The sequence below is a fragment of the Ascaphus truei genome, assembly GCF_040206685.1.
Source record: "Ascaphus truei isolate aAscTru1 chromosome 3 unlocalized genomic scaffold, aAscTru1.hap1 SUPER_3_unloc_2, whole genome shotgun sequence".
Classification (NCBI taxonomy): Eukaryota; Metazoa; Chordata; class Amphibia; order Anura; family Ascaphidae; genus Ascaphus; species Ascaphus truei.
Window position 1 is genome coordinate 841,703 of NW_027453825.1, and position 18,702 is coordinate 860,404.

An 18,702-nucleotide genomic window follows, 5' to 3' on the forward strand; every position below is an offset into this window, starting at 1 on the left:
TTAGGAGACGGTTAGTGTTTTATACCCAAGTAAAGAAGGGTTCCACTGTCATTCCAATGTTAGTGTGCGCTGTGTACAGCGTGTCTGCGCTGAAGTCCCACGTGACGAAGTATAATTCATGCACACCTTTGTTGTGTGTTTAATAATTTCAGTGCTTTTAAAATTTTCCCTAAAACCCCGATCCTCTGAACAGATATATAATGGGGAGCTCGTTCCCCGGGGGTTTCCGTAGCTGTAACAATGCAGATATAAGGGTTTATGCTGCAGCTCGGTACCAGTGTACGAGACCGGTCCTCCCGGATCGGGAAAATTACAGCTAATCTGTGACTCTGCATCGCCACCACCTCGTTCCTTCTCCTTATATAATCTAACGTCCTCCTAACCACCACTGTCATTACTCTGTGTGCTGAGTACTGCACCACCACGGGGTAATAATATCCAATCTTTGGTTATAAAAATAGTAGTTTCAATTTTCCTCAGTTCTGGCTTAATTCAAATGTTATCTGGTAATTTCTCTTTGTTTCCCTTAATCTCTCGAAATCAATTGTGCTGGTGCACTTTGCCAAACAGAGCATGTGGGGACAGCCTCCCCCCTGCATGTCAGCGGCTCACAAACAGTATTATCACAAGAAGTTGGGGGAAGAATGTATAAACTCTGCAAAGCATTTGGTTACTATGGATTATTAAAAGTTTATTTATTTATTTAAAAAAATAAGTTTTAAAGTTTAAAAAAAAATGTATCCTTATACTTTTCTGATTTGTATAAAAATGTCAATCGCCTACATTTACCCTATAGGAGACGCGACTGCCATTAGTTCCCTTTGGTCCTAGGAAGGACTGCCACTTTAAAGCAGTAAAAATATTGGTATTCCTGTGGTACCTTCAACAGGACTTCTTAAAAAATCCCCGTAACACAGTATTTATTGACCGACCACCGCATGGAGGAAGAGCGGTGTGACACTGCCTCCCGTTTCTCTCTCTGTGCAAGAAGAGTCTGGGTTTGTCTCTCTTACATATAACCCGCAGGTCTCTTTGGCATTTGTCCATGTTGTATGGTTTCGTGGCTTCTGCTCCTGTGACCGCTCCATGGTTTGTCACTGCAGGTGCGCATGGCCCTGAGAAACGCAGAGAAGGAGCTGGAGTCACGCAGTAACTGGTCTGCTCCAGATTCCCTACAGAAGTGGATGCAGCTGACCCACGAAGTGGAGGTTCAATACTATAATATCAAGAAGCAGAACGCAGAGAAGCAGCTGCTGATCGCCAAGGAAGGGGTACGAGGAAGGGCTGTCCATTATCTCCCTTACCAACTACCTCTGTATTCCCTCTTCCTGTCTTGAAGCTACATATTCGGAGAAGTACAGAAATTACCCAACCCCCCCTCCCCCACCACCACTTTCTTTGATATGTATTTTGTCGTTGTGTGTTAACCTGCACTTCCCGTTCCACTTTTTAGGCAGAAAAAATAAAAAAGAAGAGGAATACTTTATTTGGAACGTTTCACGTGGCGCACAGCTCCTCGCTAGATGATGTGGATCATAAAATTCTTACAGCAAAGTGAGTACTTTTTGTCCACATACAGTATAGAGTGCAGGGATGCTGACTTCATGTGTGGTCATACTCTGTACCATTCTATCCTGGTGCACATTCATATCTTAGTGGTGTTTTTTTCTCCATGGTAGGAAGTAGATTTCGTTTGAATAATACCCAGTGTAGGAAGTAGTGTTGTGCCATTAGGGTTTCTGTTTGTCATTCATAGCCAGTATCCTACACCCGAAACCTAATCACCCAGCTGTACTGATGCATCATGGGCTGGGAAGAGGCGCACAGGTGCAGTAGCTGAAGACTGTAAGACAAACCATTGCCATTCCAGCAGTGTTTTTACAGTGGCAGCGTTAAAGTATTTATCTGTAACCATGGAAACATAGCGTGTTGTAAAGAAATAGCACAGATATTGCAGCATAGGAAGGCGTTGCACAAAAACCCGGGGCCAGGGTTTGCAGGAGAGCTGCTGCTGTGATGTGTGGGACATCCCGAGGGTAGGAACCCGTTGCAAACCAGTGTTACAGTGGTAGAGAAGAGACGTGGGGGCCGTTATTTCACCCGACGTAAAGGCCGGCGCGCGTTGCATGAAGCCAGTCGGATGTTACGGTGAATCGGAGACGTATGCACCTTAGAGAGAGTGGGGGTGGGGGGCTCCATTTTGTAAATCGTTGGTGAGGAGGGTTACCAGGCGGATTCTCCAAACATACTGGACACAATGGTGAAAGGTGCGACGCACGCGACTCGCACAACTCTCTCTGATCCATGCTGTTTGCGGGGGAAGAGCGCGGGGCCTCTGTAACTCTCTAACCTTCTCCTGTGGCATCTCCTCCTGCATGGTCTCGTCATGATGGCGCTGGCGCTGCGACGTCCCGTTGTCATGGCAACGCACCGCCATTGAACGTCGCGGAACCGTTATGACGGGTTGCCATGACTGGACCGTGCAGGAGATGCCGCCAGAGAAGGCCCCGCACATGTGCCGACTCCGCGACCCGCAAACATCCCCGCCGGCGTCCGCCTAATGTATATTTTGTGCGTCTTCCTTTTAACCCTTCAGGCACCGCATACATGTCAGGCAGCCCGCACATGCCAGGCAGCCCGCACATGCCAGGCAGCCCGCACATGCCAGGCAGCCCATACATGCCAGGCAGCCCGTACATGCCAGGCAGCCCGCACATGCCAGGCAGCCCGCACATGCCAGGCAGCCCGCACATGCCAGGCAGCCCCAGCCCATACATGCCAGGCAGCCCGCACATGCCAGGCAGCCCGTACATGCCAGACAGCCCGCACATGCCAGGCAGCCCGCACATGCCAGGCAGCCCGCACATGCCAGGCAGCCCGCACATGCCAAGCAGCCCGCACATGCCAGGCTGCCGGCACATGCCAGGCAGCCCGCACATGCCAGGCAGCCCGCACATGCCAGGCAGCCCGCACATGCCAGGCAACCCGCACATGCCAGGCAGCCCGCACATGCCAGGCAGCCCGCACATGCCAGGCAGCCCGCACATGCCAGGCTGCCGGCACATGCCAGGCAGCCCGCACATGCCAGGCAGCCCGTACATGCCAGGCAGCCCGCACATGCCAGGCAGCCCGTACATGCCAGGCAGCCCGTACATGCCAGGCAGCCCGCACATGCCAGGCAGCCCGCACATGCCAGGCAGACCATACATGCCAGGCAGCCCATACATGCCAGGCAGCCCGTACATGCCTGGCAGCCCGTACATGCCAGGCAGCCCGCACATGCCAGGCAGCCCGCACATGCCAGGCAGCCCGCACATGCCAGGCAGCCCGCACATGCCAGGCAGCCCCAGCCCATACATGCCAGGCAGCTCGCACATGCCAGGCAGCCCGTACATGCCAGACAGCCCGCACATGCCAGGCAGCCCGCACATGCCAGGCAGCCCATACATGCCAGGCAGCCCGCACATGCCAAGCAGCCAGCACATGCCAGGCTGCCGGCACATGCCAGGCAGCCCGCACATGCCAGGCAGCCCGCACATGCCAGGCAGCCCGCACATGCCAGGCAACCCGCACATGCCAGGCAGCCCGCACATGCCAGGCAGCCCGCACATGCCAGGCAGCCCGCACATGCCAGGCTGCCGGCACATGCCAGGCAGCCCGCACATGCCAGGCAGCCCGTACATGCCAGGCAGCCCGCACATGCCAGGCAGCCCGTACATGCCAGGCAGCCCGCACATGCCAGGCAGCCCGCACATGCCAGGCAGCCCGCACATGCCAGGCAGCCCGCACATGCCAGGCAGCCCGCACATGCCAGGCAGCCCGCACATGCCAGGCAGCCCGCACATGCCAGGCAGCCCGCACATGCCAGGCAGCCCTACAAGCCCGCACATGCCAGGCAGCCCGCACATGCCAGGCAGCCCTACAAGCCCATACATGCCAGGCAGCCCGCACATGCCAGGCAGCCCGCACATGCCAGGCAGCCCGCACATGCCAGGCAGCCCGCACATGCCAGGCAGCCCGCACATGCCAGGCAGGCCGTACATGTCAGGCAGCCCGCACATGTCAGGCAGCCCGCACATGCCAGGCAGCCCGCACATGCCAGGCAGCCCGCACATGCCAGGCAGCCCGCACATGCCAGGCAGCCCGCACATGCCAGGCAGCCCGTACTGTTGGCTGTAGTGTTTAGTTTCCTCTCTATACAGCGGAAGAAATGAAAGGGACACACACATGTGTTACAAGGCTATAGGGGTCCCCCCGATGTATAGCAAATGTGTTACAAGGCTATAGGGGTCCCCCTGATATATAGCACACATGTTACAAGGCTATAGCCCCCCCCCCGATGTATAGCACACGTGTTACAAGGCTATAGGGGTCCCCCCGATGTATAGCACACGTGTTACAAGGCTATAGGGCCCCCCCCCGATGTATAGCACACGTGTTACAAGGCTATAGGGCCCCCCCCCGATGTATAGCACACGTGTTACAAGGCTATAGGGGTCCCCCGATGTATAGCACACGTGTTACAAGGCTATAGGGGTCCCCCGATGTATAGCACACGTGTTACAAGGCTGTAGGGCCCCCCCGATGTATAGCACACGTGTTACAAGGCTATAGGGGTCCCCCCGATGTATAGCACACGTGTTACTAGGCTATAGGGGTCCCCCCGATGTATAGCACACGTGTTACAAGGCTATAGGGGTCCCCCGATGTATAGCACACGTGTTACAAGGCTATAGGGGTCCCCCGATGTATAGCACACGTGTTACAAGGCTATAGGGGTCCCCCCGATGTATAGCACACGTGTTACCAGGCTATAGGGGTCCCCCCAATGTATAGCACACGTGTTACAAGGCTATAGGGGTCCCCCCGATGTATAGCACACGTGTTTCTTGGTTCCTCTGGGCCTGCATTAAGACCTTCTCTCCTGTCCCCCTCAGACAGGCCCTCAGTGAGGTGACGGCCGCTCTGCGGGAGCGCCTTCACCGCTGGCATCAGATCGAGATGCTCTGCGGGTTCCAGATTGTCAACAACCCCGGCATCCACATGCTGGTGTCAGCCCTGAACCTGGACCCCAGCCTGGTGGGGGGATCCCGGCCCCAACCTACACACTTCATCATGACCGACGACGTCGATGACATGGATGAAGATATTGGGTCTCCCATCAGCATGCAGTGTAAGTGCCTGTGTCCTAACAGTGAGCAGTGTGCAGTGTAAGTGCCTGTATCCTAACAGTGAGCAGTGTGCAGTGTAAGTGCCTGTGTCCTAACACTGAGCAGTGAGCAGTGTGCAGTGTAAGTGCCTGTGTCCTAACAGTGAGCAGTGTGCAGTGTAAGTGCCTGTGTCCTAACAGTGAGCAGTGTGCAGTGTAAGTGCCTGTGTCCTAACAGTGAGCAGTGAGCAGTGTGCAGTGTAAGTGCCTGTGTCCTAACACTGAGCAGTGAGCAGTGTGCAGTGTAAGTGCCTGTGTCCTAACACTGAGCAGTGAGCAGTGTGCAGTGTAAGTGCCTGTGTCCTAACAGTGAGCAGTGTGTGTGCAGTGTAAGTGCCTGTGTCCTAACAGTGAGCAGTGAGCAGTGTGCAGTGTAAGTGCCTGTGTCCTAACAGTGAGCAGTGTGCAGTGTTAGTGCCTGTGTCCTAACAGTGAGCAGTGTAAGTGCCTGTGTCCTAACAGTGAGCAGTGTGCAGTGTAAGTGCCTGTGTCCTAACAGTGAGCAGTGTGCAGTGTAAGTGCCTGTATCCTAACAGTGAGCAGTGTGCGTGCAGTGTAAGTGCCTGTGTCCTAACAGTGAGCAGTGTGTGTGCAGTGTAAGTGCCTGTGTCCTAACAGTGAGCAGTGTAAGTGCCTGTGTCCTAACAGTGAGCAGTGTGCAGTGTAAGTGCCTGTGTCCTAACAGTGAGCAGTGTAAGTGCCTGTGTCCTAACAGTGAGCAGTGTGTGTGCAGTGTAAGTGCCTGTGTCCTAACAGTGAGCAGTGTAAGTGCCTGTGTCCTAACAGTGAGCAGTGTGTGTGCAGTGTAAGTGCCTGTGTCCTAAGAGTGAGCAGTGTGTGTGCAGTGTAAGTGCCTGTGTCCTAACAGTGATCAGTGTGCGTGCAGTGTAAGTGCCTGTGTCCTAACAGTGAGCAGTGTGTGTGCAGTGTAAGTGCCTGTGTCCTAACAGTGAGCAGTGTAAGTGCCTGTGTCCTAACAGTGAGCAGTGTGTGTGCAGTGTAAGTGCCTGTGTCCTAACAGTGAGCAGTGTGCAGTGTAAGTGCCTGTATCCTAACAGTGAGCAGTGTGCAGTGTAAGTGCCTGTGTCCTAACAGTGAGCAGTGTGCGTGCATTGTAAGTGCCTGTGTCCTAACAGTGAGCAGTGTGCAGTGTAAGTGCCTGTGTCCTAACAGTGAGCAGTGTGCAGTGTAAGTGCCTGTATCCTAACAGTGAGCAGTGTGCAGTGTAAGTGCCTGTGTCCTAACAGTGAGCAGTGTGCAGTGTAAGTGCCTGTGTCCTAACAGTGAGCAGTGTGCGTGCAGTGTAAGTGCCTGTGTCCTAACAGTGAGCAGTGTGTGTGCAGTGTAAGTGCCTGTGTCCTAACAGTGAGCAGTGTGCAGTGTAAGTGCCTGTGTCCTAACAGTGAGCAGTGTGCAGTGTAAGTGCCTGTATCCTAACAGTGAGCAGTGTGCAGTGTAAGTGCCTGTGTCCTAACAGTGAGCAGTGTGTGTGCAGTGTAAGTGCCTGTGTCCTAACAGTGAGCAGTGTGCGTGCAGTGTAAGTGCCTGTGTCCTAACAGTGAGCAGTGTGCGTGCAGTGTAAGTGTCTGTGTCCTAACAGTGAGCAGTGTGTGTGCAGTGTAAGTGCCTGTGTCCTAACAGTGAGCAGTGTGCAGTGTAAGTGCCTGTGTCCTAACAGTGGGCAGTGTGCAGTGTAAGTGCCTGTGTCCTAACAGTGAGCAGTGTGCAGTGTAAGTGCCTGTGTCCTAACAGTGAGCAGTGTGCAGTGTAAGTGCCTGTGTCCTAACAGTGAGCAGTGTGTGTGCAGTGTAAGTGCCTGTGTCCTAACAGTGAGCAGTGTGCGTGCAGTGTAAGTGCCTGTGTCCTAACAGTGAGCAGTGTGCAGTGTAAGTACCTGTGTCCTAACAGTGAGCAGTGTGCAGTGTAAGTGCCTGTGTCCTAACAGTGAGCAGTGTGCGTGCAATGTAAGTGCCTGTGTCCTAACAGTGAGCAGTGTGCAGTGTAAGTGCCTGTGTCCTAACAGTGTGCAGTGTAAGTGCCTGTGTCCTAACAGTGAGCAGTGTGCAGTGTAAGTGCCTGTGTCCTAACAGTGAGCAGTGTGCGTGCAGTGTAAGTGCCTGTGTCCTAACAGTGAGCAGTGTGCGTGCAGTGTAAGTGCCTGTGTCCTAACAGTGAGCAGTGTGCGTGCAGTGTAAGTGCCTGTGTCCTAACAGTGAGCAGTGTGCAGTGTAAGTGCCTGTGTCCTAACAGTGAGCAGTGTGCGTGCAGTGTAAGTGCCTGTGTCCTAACAGTGAGCAGTGTGCGTGCAGTGTAAGTGCCTGTGTCCTAACTGTGAGCAGTGTAAGTGCCTGTGTCCTAACAGTGAGCACTGTAAGTGCAGTGTAAGTGCCTGTGTCCTAACAGTGAGCAGTGTAAGTGCCTGTGTCCTAACAGTGAGCAGTGTAAGTGCCTGTGTCCTAACAGTGAGCAGTGTGTGTGCAGTGTAAGTGCCTGTGTCCTAACAGTGAGCAGTGTGCGTGCAGTGTAAGTGCCTGTGTCCTAACAGTGAGCAGTGTGCAGTGTAAGTACCTGTGTCCTAACAGTGAGCAGTGAGCAGTGTGCAGTGTAAGTGCCTGTGTCCTAACAGTGAGCAGTGTGCGTGCAATGTAAGTGCCTGTGTCCTAACAGTGAGCAGTGTGCAGTGTAAGTGCCTGTGTCCTAACAGTGAGCAGTGTGCAGTGTAAGTGCCTGTGTCCTAACAGTGAGCAGTGTGCAGTGTAAGTGCCTGTGTCCTAACAGTGAGCAGTGTGCGTGCAGTGTAAGTGCCTGTGTCCTAACAGTGAGCAGTGTGCAGTGTAAGTGCCTGTGTCCTAACAGTGAGCAGTGTGCGTGCAGTGTAAGTGCCTGTGTCCTAACTGTGAGCAGTGTAAGTGCCTGTGTCCTAACAGTGAGCACTGTAAGTGCAGTGTAAGTGCCTGTGTCCTAACAGTGAGCAGTGTAAGTGCCTGTGTCCTAACAGTGAGCAGTTTAAGTGCCTGTGTCCTAACAGTGAGCAGTGTAAGTGCAGTGTAATTGCCTGTGTCCTAACAGTGTGCAGTGTAAGTGCCTGTGTCCTAACCGTGAGCAGTGTGTTTGCAGTGTGTTTGCAGTGTAAGTGACTGTGTCCGAGCAGTGTGCGTGCAGTTTAAGTTCCTGTATCCTAACTGTGAGCAGTGTGCATGCAGTGTAAGTGCCTGTGTCCTAACAGTGCATGTGCAGTGCATGTGTCCTAACAGTGAGCAGTGTGCGCGCAGTGTAAGTGCCTGTGTCCTAACAGTGAGCAGTGTGCGCGCAGTGTAAGTGTCTGTGTCCTAACAGTGAGCAGTGAGCAGTGTAAGTGCCTGTGTATGGCAGTGTGCGTGTGTCTGGCAGGGCGCAGGCAGGGACTGCCTCTGTGTGTTTGTGTGCGGTGCAGGGTCGATGACTGAGTGTGTACAGTACAGGTGCAGGATCAGCGTCTGTGTTTCAGTGTACAGTGTCAGTGTGTCAGTGTAGGCGAGTCTCCTATCAGTATACATTGGAAGTGACCTCACCACAGTACGGGCATGTAACAAGTAGAATGTACATTTTGCATGTGTCCATTCCTGTGGGAACTGCACAGCCATAAAGATCTGGTTTTCTGTGTGAAGGTTGGAGGGTGCTAATAAACACCCAGCTAAGTATTCATACTGAGGTGTGAGAACAGGAAGGTTGGAGGGTGCTAATAAACACCCAGCTAAGTATACATACTGAGCTGTGAGAACAGGAAGGTTGGAGGGTGCTAATAAACACCCAGCTAAGTATACATACTGAGCTGTGAGAACAGGAAGGTTGGAGGGTGCTAATAAACACCCAGCTAAGTATACATACTGAGGTGTGAGAACAGGAAGGTGGGAGAGTGCTAATAAACACCCAGCTAAGTATACATACTGAGCTGTGAGAACAGGAAGGTTGGAGGGTGCTAATAAACACCCAGCTAAGTATACATACTGAGCTGTGAGAACAGGAAGGTGGGAGGGTGCTAATAAACACCCAGCTAAGTATACATACTGAGGTGTGAGAACAGGAAGGTTGGAGGGTGCTAATAAACACCCAGCTAAGTATACATACTGAGCTGTGAGAACAGGAAGGTTGGAGGGTGCTAATAAACACCCAGCTAAGTATACATACTGAGCTGTGAGAACAGGAAGGTTGGAGGGTGCTAATAAACACCCAGCTAAGTATACATACTGAGCTGTGAGAACAGGAAGGTTGGAGGGTGCTAATAAACACCCAGCTAAGTATACATACTGAGCTGTGAGAACAGGAAGGTTGGAGGGTGCTAATAAACACCCAGCTAAGTATACATACTGAGCTGTGAGAACAGGAAGGTTGGAGGGTGCTAATAAACACCCAGCTAAGTATACATACTGAGCTGTGAGAACAGGAAGGTTGGAGGGTGCTAATAAACACCCAGCTAAGTATACATACTGAGCTGTGAGAACAGGAAGGTTGGAGGGTGCTAATAAACACCCAGCTAAGTATACATACTGAGGTGTGAGAAGAGGAAGGTTGGAGGGTGCTAATAAACACCCAGCTAAGTATACATACTGAGGTGTGAGAAGAGGAAGGTTGGAGGGTGCTAATAAACACCCAGCTAAGTATACATACTGAGGTGTGAGAAGAGGAAGGTTGGAGGGTGCTAATAAACACCCAGCTAAGTATACATACTGAGGTGTGAGAAGAGGAAGGTTGGAGGGTGCTAATAAACACCCAGCTAAGTATACATACTGAGGTGTGAGAACAGGAAGGTTGGAGGGTGCTAATAAACACCCAGCTAAGTATACATACTGAGGCGTGAGAACAGGAAGGTTGGAGGGTGCTAATAAACACCCAGCTAAGTATACATACTGAGCTGTGAGAACAGGAAGGTTGGAGGGTGCTAATAAACACCCAGCTAAGTATACATACTGAGCTGTGAGAACAGGAAGGTTGGAGGGTGCTAATAAACACCCAGCTAAGTATACATACTGAGGTGTGAGAAGAGGAAGGTTGGAGGGTGCTAATAAACACCCAGCTAAGTATACATACTGAGCTGTGAGAACAGGAAGGTTGGAGGGTGCTAATAAACACCCAGCTAAGTATACATACTGAGGTGTGAGAAGAGGAAGGTTGGAGGGTGCTAATAAACACCCAGCTAAGTATACATACTGAGGTGTGAGAAGAGGAAGGTTGGAGGGTGCTAATAAACACCCAGCTAAGTATACATACTGAGCTGTGAGAACAGGAAGGTTGGAGGGTGCTAATAAACACCCAGCTAAGTATACATACTGAGGTGTGAGAAGAGGAAGGTTGGAGGGTGCTAATAAACACCCAGCTAAGTATACATACTGAGGTGTGAGAAGAGGAAGGTGGGAGGGTGCTAATAAACACCCAGCTAAGTATACATACTGAGGTGTGAGAACAGCTGACCTGGAACCTGCAGGCAGCCAGCTCCGTGCGGCACTGCGGATAATGATTTGTTGCACATCCTTTGTCTCTCTCGGCTCTTCCTCTCCCGCTGGTTGGCTGAGACAGACGCAGCGTGGCTGATGGGACGCAGGTTCAGTGACCGTCCGTCCGCCTGCTCGGAGGATTCCTCCCTCTGGAAGTTTCCCGGTTTGATCACCTTTTCATTACGGGTTCCTCTATCTCCACAACTACTCAATCTTCTTCCACAGCTTCTGCTCCTCAAGATATAACCGAGCACTTTATACTCCCTAATCCTGCCGTGAATGGTCAGCACATGCTATCCTAACAGCCTTGATACCAAAGGATCTCAACACATTGCAGAGGCATATCTGTACATGTGTGTGCACAATGCCGTGTGTGTGTGTGTGTGTGTGTGTATGCGTGCACGCACAATGCCCTTTGTGTGTGTGTTTGTGTGTGCGCGCGCGTGCGCACAATGCCCTATGTGTGTGTGTGTGTGCACAATGCCCTCTCTGTGTGTCTGTGTACACAATGCCCTCTGTGTGTGTGTGTGCACACAATGCCCTCTCTGTGTGTCTGTGTGTACACAATGCCCTGTGTGTGTGTGTGTGTGTGTGTGTGTGTGTGTGTGCCCAATGCCCTCTCTGTGTGTCTGTGTGTACGCAATGCCCACTGTGTGTGTCTGTGTGTACACAATGCCCTGTGTGTGTGTGTGTGTGTGTGTGTGTGCCCAATGCCCTCTGTGTGTCTGTGTGTACACAATGCTCTCTGTGTGTCTGTGTGTACACAATGCCCTCTGTGTCTGTGTGTGTGTACACAATGCCCTCTCTCCCTGTGTATGTGGGTGTGTATATGTATACACACACACACTGTGTTGAGTATCCACAAAAGCACAATACATATTCGAATTTCGAAAAATACAGTATGTTGCTACAAAGTGTAACGTACAAGCCCAGTATGTGTTGGTAACTCGTGGCTGGGACGTTCTGCATCATGTGATGAATACCATCTGATTTTCCAGAACGGAGTTTGTTCTGCGCAGGAAGAATGACTATAAGAGCAAAACCAAAGGGGATCCCAGCACACCTAGATAAGGGAAGAGTGGTAGGTGCTCTAGGGGAAGGGGGTTAAATATAGGAACAGAAAAACTGATATCCCCTGCACCCAGGGGGGGGCAGAGGGTCGGTAAAGTCCCCAAGTTGCATGAACTCTCCAACACACACACAAATAATAGGGTGTAGCTGCACAATCACAGACGGTGTGACAGACCGAAGAATGACACAAGAGTCAATAGGTTGTCTTCACATGACATTGAGGCACAGAGATGCTGCCCACCAACGCACGTACTGTAGCAATGTATGCAACAAAGCGCAGGTCTGTCCTGGCCGTATGTCTGTATACACGCGCTATAGTACGGAGTCTCTGGGTGAGTAGGGCGGGGGGGAAAGGACCTTCTCTTCCTGATGGCTCTGCCACTGCTCCTGGCCCGAGGAGAAGCTCCTGTGTGTTATTTGCGGGCAGTGCCCATGCTGAATGTCACACTGCATGCTCAGTCACTGCTTCAGTGGGAACCAGCCACCCTTCTGCTCACCCTGCAGTCTGCCTCCCTTTTCTATTTCGTATACATGATCAGGGACACATCTGTTAACCCAATAGAAGGTATGAAACAACCTACTCTTATTTATGTGTGACGGGTGGGGACAGCCCTGACAGCCCCAGCTGCCCTCCTACCCCCGGCTCCTTCAAAACATACCTCCTGCAGCTCTGCCCGTAGCGGTCAGTAGGAAGGGGAACGTGCGCACCCTCCTCTGCTGCTGCTGCACATGCGCCCTCCGCACTCCCCTACCATCCTCCTCTGCTGCTGCACATGCGCCCTCCGCACTCCCCTACCATCCTCCTCTGCTGCTGCTGCGCATGCGCCCTCCGCACTCCCCTACCACCCTCCTCTGCTGCTGCTGCGCATGCGCCCTCCGCACTCCCCTACCACCCTCCTCTGCTGCTGCACATGCGCCCTCCGCACTCCCCTACCACCCTCCTCTGCTGCTGCACATGCGCCCTCCGCACTCCCCTACCACCCTCCTCTGCTGCGGCACATGCGCCCTCCGCACTCCCCTACCACCCTCCTCTGCTGCGGCACATGCGCCCTCCGCACTCCCCTACCACCCTCCTCTGTTGCTGCAAATGCGCCCTCCGCACTCCCCTACCACCCTCCTCTGCTGCGGCACATGCGCCCTCCGCACTCCCCTACCACCCTCCTCTGCTGCTGCACATGCGCCCTCCGCACTCCCCTACCACCCTCCTCTGCTGCGGCACATGCGCCCTCCGCACTCCCCTACCACCCTCCTCTGTTGCTGCACATGTGCCCTCCGCACTCCCCTACCACCCTCCTCTGCTGCGGCACATGCGTCCTCCGCACTCCCCTACCACCCTCCTCTGCTGCGGCACATGCGCCCTCCGCACTCCCCTACCACCCTCTGCTGCGGCACATGCGCCCTCCGCACTCCCCTACCACCCTCTGCTGCGGCACATGCGCCCTCCGCACTCCCCTACCACCCTCCTCTGCTGCACATGCGCCCTCCGCACTCCCCTACCACCCTCCTCTGCTGCTGCACATGCGCCCTCCGCACTCCCCTACCACCCTCCTCTGCTGCTGCGCATGCGCCCTCCGCACTCCCCTACCACCCTCCTCTGCTGCACATGCGCCCTCCGCACTCCCCTACCACCCTCCTCTGCTGCACATGCGCCCTCCGCACTTCCCTACCACCCTCCTCTGCTGCACATGCGCCCTCCGCACTCCCCTACCACCCTCTGCTGCTGCACATGCGCCCTCCGCACTCCCCTACCACCCTCCTCTGCTGCTGCACATGCGCCCTCCGCACTCCCCTACCCTCCTCTGCTGCTGCACATGCGCCCTCCGCACTCCCCTACATGGGCCTCTCCTGGCGGAAGCGCTGGTTGCACCATGCGAGGGGCGGGTTTTTTGTTTAAAATTACGGACCTGTGATCCGTGCCCAGTCTCGCTAGTTGCCCAGTCTCGCTGGTTGCCCGGCCTCGCTTGTTGCCCAGCCTCGCTAGTTGCCCCGCCTCGCTAGTTGCCCAGTCTCGCTAGTTGCCTGGCCTCGCTAGTTGCCCAGCCTCGCTAGTTGCCCAGCCTCACTAGTTGCCCAGCCTCGCTAGTTGCCCAGCCTCGCTAGTTGCCTCGCTAGTTGCCCAGCCTCGCTAGTTGCCCGGCCTCGCTGCTTGCCCAGCCTCGCTGGTTGCCCCGCCTCGCTGGTTGCCCGGCCTCACTGGTTGCCCGGCCTCGCTAGTTGCCCCGCCTCGCTAGTTGCCCCACCTCGCTAGTTGCCCCGCCTCGCTAGTTGCCCATCCTGGCTGGTTGCCTAGCATGGCTAGTTGCCCAGCCTGGCTTAGTTGCCCCGCCTCGCTAGTTGCCCCGCCTCGCTAGTTGCCCAGCCTGGCTAGTTGCCCAGCCTGGCTAGTTGCCCAGCCTGGCTAGTTGCCCAGCCTGGCTAGTTGCCCAGCCTGGCTAGTTGCCCAGCCTGGCTAGTTGCCCCGCCTCGCTAGTTGCCCCGCCTCGCTAGTTGCCCCGCCTCGCTAGTTGCCCCGCCTCGCTAGTTGCCCCGCCTCGCTAGTTGCCCCGCCTCGCTAGTTGCCCGGCCTCGCTCGTTGCCCGGCCTGGCTCGTTGCCCAGCCTGGCTAGTTGCCCAGCCTGGCTAGTTGCCCAACCTGGCTAGTTGCCCAGCCTCGCTAGTTACCCAGTTTGCTAGTTGCCCAGCCTCGCTAGTTGCCCAGCCTCGCTAGTTGCCCAGTTTGCTTGTTGCCCAGCCTCGCCAGTTGCCCAGTTTGCTAGTTGCCCAGCCTCGCCAGTTGCCCGGCCTCGCCAGTTGCCCAGCCTCGCCAGTTGCCCAGCCTCGCCAGTTGCCCCGCCTCGCCAGTTGCCCCGCCTCGCCAGTTGCCCCGCCTCGCCAGTTGCCCAGCCTCACCAGTTGCCCAGCCTCGCCAGTTGCCCCGGATGGCCACGTTGGCGGGTCTGTGACATGGCCCATGATGTGGCCTTTTGCTATTGGCCTACATCTTTGACCACACGTCGGTGATTAATGTAACCTACTAGGAAGGTAGCACTATCACCCGGGACCATTAGGAGGAGCACTCGAGATGTGGGGTACCTGCTACCCACTCCCTGGGACCCCAGGCTCTCAGTGCGTGCCACAAATGTAATACTGAAACCGGTGGTTTCTGGGGCCAGTGAGACAGCCGCTAACTCGGAGGCGGTCGCAGGGCCCACAGACCACACACCACAAATCCGAGCTGTAAATACTGTGTATACCAAACGGCTTTCCGGTCAGCACTGTTACCCGGGGTTACTGGGGGAAATGGGAACTTGCCCAATACAAGGGGGTCAGGGTTTCCAGTACGCAGTAAAACCACAGCATTGCATCCCCATGTAACTCTGAAGGCAATTTGCCTGCCTGGCCCCTGTAAACCATTCTGCCCCCATTTGTCTATGGGGCTGAAGCCACAGACGTGAGGGCAAAGATTTAGGCCAATAGCACAAAGCCGTGCCATGGGCCCTGTCACAGTCCTGCCCATTTGGCCTTCCAGACCAATTAGTGATTCCGGGATTGGCAACCGGCCAATCGCAGAGCCATCGTTTTAAAACACTCCTCATACTGGAAAACTGGTGCCTGTATGAAGATGACCCCAGGGGGCACCCTCAGACAGAGTGGCATCTGTCACTAATAAAATGGTCTCCACATGGGCAGCCTCCCTTCTGGCGCTGGGTCGCCTCCATGACATCCCTGCCCTCTCCACCCCACTGCTCGAGCAGGGTAGAGGGTGGCAGGGGAGCGAGGGGGTGGTGGGCTGGGCTGTTGGAGGCACTGTTGGTGGCTTGCTCCCCTGCCTGTGCTGAGGGTGGGGCCTTGGGCAATCCCCTCCCCCTCCTCTCAGCCATTGGCGCAGAGCAGGAAGGTGGCAGGAGAGTGTGGAGGCTGACGGACATGCGCAGCGGCAGGGAGCGCCCCCTCCCCCTCCTCTCAGCCATTGGCGCAGAGCAGGAAGGTGGCAGGAGAGTGTGGAGGCCGACGGACATGCGCAGCGGCAGGGAGCGCCCCCTCCGCCCTCCTCTCTGCATGTTGAGCAGATTGGCTAATGGCTGCAGGATCTGGCGGCCGGACTAGTGGACGTGCAGCTGGGGCCCGGAGGAGGCACGTTTTTTTATGGGAGGGAGGGTTATGCCTTCAGGGCTGGCCTCCTCGTTCATTAGCACCCAGCCCGGCTTCCAGAGGAAGGTGCCCTGGTGGTGGTATGTTGAGCTAGGTTAATTAGATCATTGGTAATTAATTTGAGAAATCTTGAAGAAAAAAAAACGGTCTTTTTGTGGCCTTTGAGAAGCAGAATTGGACCATTCCTGGGTGACATCAAGTCATTGAATTTCCTGACACAACTAAATTAGTATTTTAGTCTTAAAGTGATAAATTTAATGCCCCTCTTGTCACCGAAATACATACCGGGGATATTTAGCCATATAAATCTACTGCATTCTTCTTTTTTTCAAGGGCAAGCCATCGCCTGCTTCTCGGGCAGCATAGAGTTAAATGTGACTGGTTTAACCTTTGATTCACAATCCACACCGTCCCCTATAATGTCCCCAATAATGTCCCCAATATGCTGTGCAGCAGTCGTCTCCTTGTCCATTCAAACGAATCGAGCTTCAATCTTCCTGATCACAGGGGAGACCTCTTCACAGCGTCAATTAGCGTCACTCAATATCTGGCTGCCCCACTACCCACTCAAACCTCCAGGAGATCCCAGCACAGGGGGCTTCAGGAGATTCCCACACGGGGCTCCAGGAGATTCCCACATGGGGCTCCAGGAGATCCCAGCACACAGGGCTCCAGGAGATCCCAGCACACAGGGCTCCAGGAGATTCCCACACAGGGCTCCAGGAGATTCCCACACAGGGCTCCAGGAGATTCCCACACAGGGCTCCAGGAGATTCCCACACGGGGCTCCAGGAGATTCCCACATGGGGCTCCAGGAGATTCCCACACGTGGCTCCAGGAGATTCCCACACGTGGCTCCAGGAGATTCCCACACGGGGCTCCAGGAGATTCCCACACGGGGCTCCAGGAGATCCCAGCACCCAGGGCTCCAGGAGATCCTAGCACACGGGGCTCCAGGAGATTCCCACACGGGGCTCCAGGAGATCCCAGCACACAGGACTCCAGGAGATCCCAGCACACGGGGCTCCAGGAGATCCCAGCACACGGGGCTTCAGGAGATTCCCACACAGGGCTCCAGGAGATTCCCACACAGGGCTCCAGGAGATCCCAGCACCCAGGGCTCCAGGAGATCCCAGCACAAAGGGCTCCAGGAGATCCCAGCACACAGGGCTCCAGGAGATCCCAGCACACGGGGCTCCAGGAGATCCCAGCACACAGGGCTCCAGGAGATCCCAGCACACAGGGCTCCAGGAGATTCCCACACAGGGCTCCAGGAGATCCCAGCACACGGGGCTCCAGGAGATCCCAGCACACGGGGCTTCATGAGATTCCCACACAGGGCTCCAGGAGATTCCCACACAGGGCTCCAGGAGATTCCCACACGGGGCTCCAGGAGATTCCCACACGGGGCTCCAGGAGATTCCCACACGGGGCTCCAGGAGATTCCAGCACCCAGGGCTCCAGGAGATCCCAGCACCCAGGGCTCCAGGAGATCCCAGTACATGGGGCTCCAGGAGATCCCAGCACACGGGGCCCCAGGAGATCCCAGCACACAGGGCTCCAGGAGATCCCAGCACACAGGGCTCCAGGAGACCCCAGCACCCAGGGCTCCAGGAGATCCCAGCACCCAGGGCTCCAGGAGATCCCAGCACACAGGGCTGTCACTATTCAGTCCCGTATGTTTGAGGCCCGGTTCAGCTTTTAGAAGAAGTTAGGGTTGTATAGTTGTGCTCTTCATCATTGTATATTGCAGCATGTTCACACACGTATGCACAAGTATCTGCTTGAACTTCTTCTCCTGTGCATGCTGACCACGTCCTGACCACGATTATCTCCACTAACCATATTGTTTCCATTCCACCTCCGTTCAGTTTCCTCCTTTCTCTCTTCCTCCAGCCCCCAGCATGAGTTCTCTCCGGCAGCGGCACGTGGACCCGCAGCACTCCCTGGGATCACAGAGGTTGGTAGAAGGTTATGTGGTGGGCCAGGGCGAGGCCAGCCCGTCTGGCCATTACCGGGCCCGCAAAGTCTCTCTTCACCGAATGCACAGCCTATCTCACGGACAGTCTTTCAGCTCCGACCTTCATCCCTCCAGCACCTCTTCCTCTGCTTCCTCCACACCGTGCCTGCCCTTCTCCACTCCCCCACCACCTGCTCCTGTGCCACTCGCCCACCCTGTCTATTACCACCACTCCACCACTTACTATCTGCAGATGGACTCTCTTCCTGATCTGCCCCCTCCTGACGTCACCTCGGGGATCCCCTGTCGCTCTCCCAGCGTTGGGTATTACTGCATGTCCTCTGCTCCCTTGCGTGGCTCCGGTCCCAGCCTGCCCCAGGAATGCTCTGACACGCCCCCTGCGCTTGGCTGCACGTTTGTATTTCATTTTAACCAGATTCTTCTAATGGAAGTAACCACATGTGGTGCCAGTTTCAGAGTAAAGGAATTATTGCTGGTGTTGAAAATAGGAGGAAAGGTGTAAAAGCCGGAGCTAGCTCGCGCTGCCCGGGGCAATCCTGCGCTGCCCGGGGCAATCCAGGCGCTGCCCGGGGTATTCCCGCGCTGCCCGGGGTAATCCTGCGCTGCCCGGGGCAATCCTGCGCTGCCCGGGGCAATCCAGGCGCTGCCCGGGGTAATCCCGCGCTGCCCGGGGCAATCCTGCGCTGCCCGGGGCAATCCCGCGCTGCCCGGGGCAATCCTGCGCTGCCCGGGGCAATCCTGCGCTGCCCGGGGCAATCCCGCGCTGCCCGGGGCAATCCAGGCGCTGCCCGGGGTAATCCCGCGCTGCCCGGGGCAATCCTGCGCTGCCCGGGGCAATC

The 18,702-nt window shown here is 55.2% G+C and overlaps 1 protein-coding gene across 2 annotated transcripts in view; it reads left to right on the top strand.

Annotated features, from left to right (window-relative positions):
• Positions 1-18,404, top strand: part of STIM1 (stromal interaction molecule 1) — a 118,219-nt gene extending 99,815 nt beyond the window's left edge. The window contains exons 6-10 of one of the 2 annotated variants that reach the window (XM_075580575.1): positions 1,104-1,271; positions 1,454-1,554; positions 4,938-5,173; positions 10,763-10,843; positions 17,779-18,404. In XM_075580575.1, the coding sequence (XP_075436690.1) occupies positions 1,104-1,271; positions 1,454-1,554; positions 4,938-5,173; positions 10,763-10,843; positions 17,779-18,365 (1,173 nt within the window). In that variant the 3' untranslated portion in view covers positions 18,366-18,404. The remainder of the gene's footprint in view (positions 1-1,103; positions 1,272-1,453; positions 1,555-4,937; positions 5,174-10,762; positions 10,844-17,778) is intronic. The other variant, XM_075580576.1, reaches the window with a different exon arrangement.
• Positions 18,405-18,702: the final 298 nt, after the last annotated feature.